At 28.3% G+C, this 9762-nt stretch overlaps 1 protein-coding gene across 1 annotated transcript; it reads right to left on the bottom strand.

The window, feature by feature from the left end:
• Positions 1 to 3608: 3608 nt before the first annotated feature.
• Positions 3609 to 5083, bottom strand: LOC149516642 (3-dehydrosphinganine reductase TSC10B-like). The gene is made up of 2 exons (XM_089767347.1): positions 4197 to 5083; positions 3609 to 4073 (listed from the first exon to the last, which is right to left on the bottom strand). The coding sequence occupies exons 1-2, from the start codon at positions 4707 to 4709 to the stop codon at positions 4014 to 4016; spliced, it is 573 nt and encodes a 190-aa protein (XP_089623473.1). The 5' UTR covers positions 4710 to 5083; the 3' UTR covers positions 3609 to 4013.
• Positions 5084 to 9762: the final 4679 nt, after the last annotated feature.

The following is a 9762-nucleotide window of genomic DNA, read 5'->3' as shown; positions in this document are numbered from 1 at the left end:
AAACTTAGACTTAATAACAAACCTTTCAATATAACCAGTATTGAACATGGACTAGTTGGTCAAATCACTATCTAAAACCTCTTTTTCGATTTGATCAAAAACTTTCTAGCCTTTATCAAACACCATTTTCATAAAGCTGTAAAACCTAGTAACTATTTTTTCTATATTCATTTTTCCATCACCAGTCTCTTTAGCTACTATCAGCGAGAAAGATTTTTTCAATCATACCAAATTTGAGAAATGAAAAAGATCTTTTCTAGCCTTGATCTAAATCCTACCACTGAAGCCTTTGAAATACCTGAAACTTTAAATACTTTAGTTTCAAAATTTTTAAATCCAGCACAATACCAATTTCAAACATGAATTGATATGATGGAAAAAGCTTCATCTCTATTTTCGGTTAGCTAACAACAATGGCTTGCCAAAAGCTGTTCTTCAAACAGATAGATGTTGAATTTTTGTAATAATTTATTATACATCATTTCAAAAATCTTTTCAGACTCAACCAGAAGCCTTGGATCTTCTTCAAAAGCTTTTTCAAATGAAAGATATTGATAATCCTACAAAAATATTATACCAGTATCAAGAAGGATGGAAAATGTGAAACCACTCTAGATCCGATTCTCCTCAATCTCACCAAACACTAGATGAAGAAAAAGTGAAACTTCAAAACTCGGACAATGCAATGAAATGATAAATCTAAATCAGAATATCCTATTAAAATTTCAACCAGGAATAAGCCAAATTTAAGCCAATCTTAACTGTCGACATAAAAAGACAAAGATGTTTGGAGCCAAAGATCAGTGATACTGTAGTAATTACTATTCACGATAAAATCTCTTATAACAATCATTGTAGAGAAAAAGATAAATACCTACCATCAAAATCACTGTAACATGTCACTGTAATAGTACTGTAGATAAAATTCTACTGTACATAGTTATTGTTTATGCTTTGTTTGTTTAAGCTTGTGTTGTAATTAGCTTGATGAGGCTTTTTCTTTCCACTAACTCCTTACTTCTTTCTTATTTCCTCTCTCTCATACTTACCATTTTTTCTTACTTACCATCCTCCATTATTGTAAATTAAATATCTCTTCTATAAAAAACCTTTATACATAGATAAGTGGAAATTCCCTTTTTCACCAAACAAAAAATAAACCATTTTTTGAAAAAATAGGCTAAAGTTAAATATATTCATATTGGTATGATTTTGATTACTATTAAACCTTTATTCTTATCTACCAAAGATATTCCTATTATAGTTGTCTTAATGGATAATCGTTTTCAAAATCCTACTAATGCTATAATTGAAGGTATCCAATCCAATTTAACTGCTAGTGTTATTTTATTTAAAGTTAAACCAAACTATTTTATTTCTATTTTTGATGAAAATATTGAAAAATATTTATGTCTTCGTGTCAAAATAACAAATTCTAATATTGCATAAAAATCGCATGATCTTTCAATCAACTGGTCTGTAATTTATAAATTTACAAATACTACAAATACTTCTATCAAACTGATAGATTCTAATATTATTAAACTATTTGAACCAAATAGTTTTAATTTTGAAATTAAATCAAAATTAATCAAACTCGAAGATTTATCTGTCCCATAAGGATGGTGTTTCAAAGATATTTCAGATCCTTCTGAAAAACAAAAAGTACCAAGTTTAAAATTTTTCTTGTCAGGAAAAAATCTTTACTTCAAAAATCATCATGCCTTAATCACTTTTAATCCTAACCTGGTTTTGCCTCCAACAAATATTTTTGAACATAAAAAAGATGATGATATTGACAGTATAACTAGTAATCAATCATTTTATACTCCTTGTAAAAGTTCTTTTTCAGGATTTTCAAGTATAACTAGTGCAGAAAATCTTCAAAAAACAAACAGCATAAGCCATATAGGTATGGCTCAAATTCTTATTTTTACAAGAGATAATCCATCTCAACAAAATACAGGTGATAATCAATCTTATTATCATTCTGTTAATTTTGTTATAAATTCACGAATCTTTTCATCTAGAACTCATAGATAAGAAGAAATAAAAATGCAACATTTTATAAATAATTTTCGTTTATCTGATACAATTATGTTTTTTAATAAAGATAGATATTATACTTTTGTAAGATGTGATTTTAAATTTTCGGATCATAGGATTTCTCCATTGTCTCATCTGTGGTAGACAAATGGAATGATCTCTCCACTAAAGTATAATGGGCCAAGGGAGTCAATTAATAAAAATGGCCATCCGAGAATTAATTAAGAATATTACTATACATAATTTTAATACTATCATTTTGGCCGAATTTAAAAGAATCAAAATTGATTGTTTTCTAAATAAGTTGTATGGCGAAAGCAGCCTCTCTTCATGATCAAACCACATGAAAAATCTTTGGTTGATATCAACAAATTTTAAAATTTCAATTTGATAACTACTTTTACCTAATTGTGATGAAATAAAATATTTTATTCAAAATACCAAATGAGATTTTAATTCGACCGTATTGAAGCTCATCATTAAGAAAAAATAAAAATGTTATATAAAATATGATATAAATTTATTAAAAAATATATTTTATTGTATAAGTTTTGTAGGTGAAATTTTTTTATCATATTTTCAAATATATCCTAAATTAAATATTTTAGTACTAATATATTTTAATTCGACTAAATATTTTTATACTTAACCCTTCTTTAGAACTATTTTTTTCATGGAGTGAAAAGATTTATACATGGTTTATTTTTTTAATTAGGGTTAATATAATCTATAGCATTAATCGTGCCGACGACCCATATAGGCATGGACTGAAGGAACATAATAACTAAGAAGAGACCAAATGGAAACCATGCAGCATTGAATTCTGAAGCGATATAGGTGTCCGTACATTCGTCGAAAAAGCTGACACCGGAGATGGTCAATTCGAACTTCGAGATGGCCATTAATTACCTACACATTAATTGTTTCTGACCTCCATCACCGTAATTTTAACTTTTTTTTCCTTTTTTTTTTGGTGTTTTTAAATAAAAAAAAGCTGTAAAAATTTGTTTTTAATAGAACAAGGAAGATGGAATTCCGGATACATGTTTCATTTTTTCCCCATCACGTGTAAGGCCGTCCCCATGCCGACCTGCCATTTTCTTTTTGTTTTGGTTTTTTCTATTCCTCGAGACTCGAGAGGGAAGACGAGTAGGAGTAAATAATATATCATAAATTATTTAGACTTAATTTAAATAAAATTTAAATTTATTTAATTATTATTATATTCAAACAATTTAAATTATTGAGTAAGTAGATTTTAAATTTTTTAATATTTAATTTGGATAATTAATAAATTTAATTAAAACTTTATATTTTAATATATATTTTTTATTATTTAAATAAAAATTATTATTTTATTTTTAAATATATGAATTCAAATTCAAAAAGATAATCGAATTGAAAGTTAAATTTGAAAATCAAAATTATTTTTTATTTGAAAAATAAACCTAATAAAATCAAAATAATTTTACATTTATTTCAAATCAAATTTAAGTTTAAAATTTAAAATTTAATTATATTTAAAATTTAAAACTCAATAAATTTTAAATTAAATTTAAATTTAAAAATTTTACTGTATAAACTAAATTCAACTCGATTACATAAGTAATTGTGAGTGATCCTGATACCTTACATATGCATGAAAAAGAACGCAAGTCGAAGCTACCAAACAAGTAGTAAATCCGGTATATGATAACCATTTGTGATTTGCCACGTGGCAAAATGCTAACCATGCAGTTGCGGGCTGAGATAAGCAGCCTTCCTAGTGGCTAGCTGACTTTGCACAAATCACAAAATCTATGCAGTGTGGTGGGGCCAACCTTGGATCCTGTTCGGTAGTAAGGATTCAGTACATCCAGCTGTTCTCCGATATCACCAACTCTCCTAACACAGTCCTCCAGTAAATCTCAGCCGTTAGGACCCACTTCTACTGCAAATCACACGGTCATGTACAGTAGATTCCCCACCTAATATCTTACACATGTCAAGATCACAATTGATTGGACAGATTTTGGATATTTGTGCATCTGTGATTCAAACCCACATGATCAGATGACTAAAGTTAAAAAAGAAAAAAGCATTGGTCAAAATAAGCAACAAAACAAATCCTTTGTAACAAAACAACAAAGTTCAATGATTCGGCTACTGACCTGACCAGCTTGGGAAGAAATAAGAGCGATGGAGGTGGGTCGGCGGTCCTTCCTCTCCTTCATCAACGGCAAAGCAGCTTTGATGACATTGAAACTACCCATCAAATTCACATCTATCATAAACCTGACCTCATCCAATCCCTGCTTCTCCAGCTCCTGAGGCACAAAGACCCCTTGGATGACCACCAGCACATCGATGGCTCCCATGTCGTTAACCGCCCTGTGAACGGCGTCGTAGTCACGAACGTCAGCGGAAAAGATCGAAACGTCGATCCCGGAAGAAAGGCGAATCGACTCTTTCGCTTCTTCGAGTTTGTTGAGAGATCGAGCTAAGAGGGAGATTCGAGCTCCTTGGGAAGCGACCTGGTGAGCTAAGGCTAGCCCGATGCCGCTTGACCCGCCTGTTATGAACACGTGGCGGTTTTTTATTGGGATGGTGACCGGACGGGGGCGGACGATGAAGAAGAGGAGGAGGAGAAGGACGGGGAGCAGAATTAAAGGGATGAGCAGCATTGACGGCGGTGATGCGGTGACGACGGTTGGACCTGTCGGAGAGTGTTTCGTGGAAGATGGTTTTGAGTTTTGTTTTGGTGTTGCGTTTGACTTTTACGTTTGAACTTTTGTCAAACGGTTAGTTTTGGGCCTTGAGGAAAAACAGTTTTGAAGGTTGTTGACTAAGTTGAATTATAAACCCAAGCCCACCTTTCCTTCCTTGGTTATACGTAAAACCCGAACCCGCTAAACCCAAACCCGAAACATCTCAAACCGAAATTGAATCTGTCTAAAATTCGGATGACCCAAAAATTAATTTTAAGCGATTCAAATTTTAATTCATTAGACTTTGGTAATATTTCAATCTAAATTCTGTGAATTTATTACGATATATAAGTAGAAATTTAAACTCAAATTTATGAATAATTTTTTATAAAATAAAATTATGAATCTTTCAATCAAAATGAATAATATTTTATAAATTAAGTGTAAGTTTTCATAAATGAATTAATGATCGTTCTGATATTATTTGTGAATATTTGCATTCAATATGTGAGTTATTATTTATTTTAATTCGAAAATTTTATGATTTTGTCTTATAAAATACTTTTAACAAATTTTAATTTAAATTTTTACTTATATATTATAATAAATTCATGTAATCTTTCATATGAGATTAAAGTGTTATAATTTTAAAAGTCGACATTTTAAAATTAAAATAATATAAATTTGTTTTAATCTAAAATGATTTTATTGAACATTTTGTCACTCCTTACTAAGGATAAATGGTAATATGGTCAAAATAATTCTTACATTGATATATTGCATTTAAGATTGATAAAAATTTTAAATGCTTCTATTTTAAATAGTTTCTTCTACAGAACACCTGTTAAAAGAAACCAAAGTTTCTAGCCTAGAAATAAAAGATTTTTATAATCTTTGACTTGAACCACAAGTCTATGATTTACTAAATAATGTTTGACAATTCCATATTTCAGCAAACAATTCTAGCTTTTGTAAATGGATAACCAAGTTAGCTGAATTCTTAGTCAAACAGATTCAAGAATTTTAGAGTTTTAAAGAAACAGCTTTTCCAAGCCTTCTTGACTCTAACTTGTTAAAACAATAAGATATTGATTTCTTTACTTTGGAAAAAAATAAATACAGTGTTGAAGAAATAAATAATTTCTTAATGCTTTGTGAATATTTTGAATCTAAAAACTCTTATAAGCTAAACAAGCTCAAGAGGATTCTTCTTTTTGAAAAAGCTGTTCAATTCTTAACCAGAGGACTTTTTTAACAAATAAATTTTTCCATTATCCAAACAACAGAAAAACTATTGATTGAAAATTTTTATTATTATTATTATTCCCTTTATATTCATACAACTACTATTGGGGATCATATTTCAAAAATTAAACTTAGACTTAATCACGAACCTTTTTATATAACCAGTATTGAACATGGACTAGTTGGTCAAATCACTATCCAAAACCTTTTTTTTGATTTGATCAAAGACTTTCCAGCCTTTATCAAACACCATTTTTATAAAGCTGTTAAACACAGCAACTATTTTTTCTATATTCATTTTTCTATCACCAATCTCTTTGGCTGCTATCAACGAGAAAGATTTTTTAAACCATACCAAATCTGGGAAATGAAAAAAGTCCTTTCTAACCTTGATCTAAATCCTACCACTGAAGCCTTTGAAATACCTGAAACTTTAAATATTTTAGTTTCAAAATTTTTAAATCCAACACAATACCAATTTCAAACATGAATTAATATGATGAAAAAAGCTTCATCTCTACTTCGGTTAGCCAACAACAATGGCTTACCAAAAGTTGTTCTTCAAACAGATGGACGCTAAATTTTTGTAATAAGTTATTATGCATCATTTTAATAATCTTTTCATACTCAACCAGAAGCCCTGGATCTTCTTCAAAAATTTTCCCAAATGGAAGATATTGATAATTCTACAGAGATGTTATACCAGTATCAAGAATGATGGAAAATGTAAAACCACTCTAGAGCCGGTTCTCCTCAATCTCACCAAACATTGGATGAAGAATGAGTGGAACTCCAAAACCTGGACAATGCAATGGAAGGATAAATCTAAAATCAGAATATCCTGTTAAAATTTCAACAAGAAATAAGCCAAATTTAAGTTGATCTTAACTGTCGACACAAAAAGATAAAGATGTTCGAAGCCAAAGACCAGTCATATTAAAGCAGTTACTATTTACGACAAAATCTCTTATAGCAGTCACTATAGCAGAAAAAGATAGAAACCTACCACCAAAATCACTATAACAGTAATGTAGACAAAATTTTACTGTACACTGTAGCGAAAACTGTACATAGTTACTGTTCATGCTTTGTTTATTTAAGCTTGTGTTGTAATTAGTTCGAGGAGGGTTTTTCTTTCCATCAACTCCTTACTTCTTTCTTATTTCCTTTCTCTCTTACTTACCCTTTTTTCTTACTTACCATCCTTCATTATTGTAAATTAAATATCTCTTCTATAAAAAAACCTTTATACATAGATCGGTAGAAATACCTATTTTCACCAAACAGAAAATAAACCATGTTTTGAAAAAATACCCTAAAGTTAAATATATTCATATTGGTATGATTGTGATTACTATTAAACATTTATTCTTATTTACCAAAGATATTCCTATTATAGTTATCTTAATGGATAATCGTTTTCAAAATCCTACTAATGCTATAATTGGAGGAATCCAATCCAATTTAGCTACTGATGTTTTTTTATTTAAAGTTAAACCAAATTATTTTATTTTTATTTTTGATGAAAACATTGAAAAATGTTTATGTTTTCGTGTCAAAATAACAAATTCTAATATTACAGAAAAATCACATAATCTTTCAATCAACTGGTCTGCAATTTATGAATTTATAAATACTACAAATACTTTTATCAAACTGATAGACTATAATATTATTGAACTATTTGAACCAAATAGTTTTGATTCTGAAATTAAATCAAAATTAATCAAACTCGAAGATTTATCTGTCCTATAAAGATGGTGTCTCGAAGATATTTCAGATCCTTCTGAAAAACAGAAAGTACAAAGTTTAAAATTTTTCTCGTCAGAAAAAAATATTTACTTCAAAAATCTTCATTCCTTAACCAGTTTTAATCCTAACCTGGTTTTACCTCCAATAAATATTTTTGAATATAAAAAAAATGATGATATTGAGAGATAAGTAGTAATCAATCCTTTTATACTCCTTATAGAAGTTCTTTTTCAGGATTTTCAAGTACAACTAGTGCAGAAAATCTTCAAAGAACAAACAGCATAAGCCATATAGGTACGACTCAAATTTTTATTTTTGCAAGAGATAATCCATCTCAACAAAATATAGGTGATAATCAATCTTATTATCATTTTGTTAATTTTGTTCTAAATTCACGAACCTCTTCATCTAGAACTCATAGATAAGAAGAAATAAAATTACAACATTTTATAAATAATTTTCGTTTATCTACGCCTGATACAATTATGTTTTCTAATAAAAATAGATATTACACTTTTGTAAAATGTGATTTTAAATTTTCAGATCATAGCGGTTTCTCCATTGTCTCATATATGGTAGACAAATAGAATGATCTCTCCAACCAAGTACAATGGGCCAAAGGAGTCAATTAATAAAAATGGCCATCCGAGAATTAATTAAGAATATTACTATAGATAATTTTAATACTATCATTTTGGCCGAATTTAAAAGAATCAAAATTGATTGTTTTCTAAATAAGTTGTATGGCGAAAGCAGCATCTCTTCATGATCAAACCACATGAAAAATCTTTGGTTGATATCAACAAATTTTAAAATTCCAATTTGATAACTAGTTTTACCTAATTGTGATGAAATAAAATATTTTATTCAAAATACCAAATGAGATTTTAATTCGACCGTATTGAAGCTCATCATTAAGAAAAAATAAAAATGTTATATAAAATATGATATAAGTTTATTAAAAAATATATTTTATTGTATAAGTTTTGTAGGTGAAATTTTTTTATCATATTTCCAAATATATCCTAAATTAAATATTTTAGTACTAATATATTTTAATTCGACTAAGTATTTTTATACTTAGCCCTTCTTTAGAACTATTTTTTTCATGGAGTGAAAAGATTTATACATGGTTTATTTTTTTAATTATGGTTAATATAATTTATAGCATTAATCGTGCCGACGACCCATATAGGCATGGACTGAAGGAACATAATAACTAAGAAGAGACCAAATGGAAACCCATGCAGCATTGAATTCTGAAGCGATATAGGTGTCCGTACATTCGTCGAAAAAGCTGACAGCGGAGATGGTCAATTCGAACTTCGAGATGGCCATTAATTACCTACACATTAATTGTTTCTGACCTCCATCACCGTAATTTTAACTTTTTTTTCCTTTTTTTTTTTTTGGTGTTTTTAAATAAAAAAAAGCTGTAAAAATTTGTTTTTAATAGAACGAGGAAGATGGAATTCCGGATACATGTTTCATTTTTTCCCCATCACGTGTAAGGCCGTCCCCATGCCGACCTGCCATTTTCTTCTTGTTTTGGTTTTTTCTATTCCTCGAGACTCGAGAGGGAAGACGAGTAGGAGTAAACAATATATCATAAATTATTTAGACTTAATTTAAGTAAAATTTAAATTTATTTAATTATTATTATATTCAAACAATTTAAATTATTGAGTAAGTAGATTTTAAATTTTTTAATATTTAATTTGGATAATTAATAAATTTAATTAACATTTTATATTTTAATATATATTTTATTATTTAAATAAAAATTATTATTTTATTTTTAAATATATGAATTCAAATTCAAAAAGATAATCGAATTGAAAGTTAAATTTGAAAATCAAAATTATTTTTTATTTGAAAAGTAAACCTAATAAAATCAAAATAATTTTACATTTATTTCAAATCAAATTTAAGTTTAAAATTTAAAATTCAATTATATTTAAAATTTAAAACTCAATAAATTTTAAATAAAATTTAAATTTAAAAATTTTACTATATAAACTAAATTCAACTC

Source organism: Durio zibethinus, chromosome 10 (genome assembly GCF_047325235.1).
Source record: "Durio zibethinus cultivar Kanyao isolate XHJ-2024 chromosome 10, ASM4732523v1, whole genome shotgun sequence".
In the NCBI taxonomy this organism is placed as follows: domain Eukaryota; kingdom Viridiplantae; phylum Streptophyta; class Magnoliopsida; order Malvales; family Malvaceae; genus Durio; species Durio zibethinus.
The sequence above is the reverse complement of the archived record's forward strand: the minus strand, read 5'-3'. Positions and strand labels throughout refer to the sequence as shown.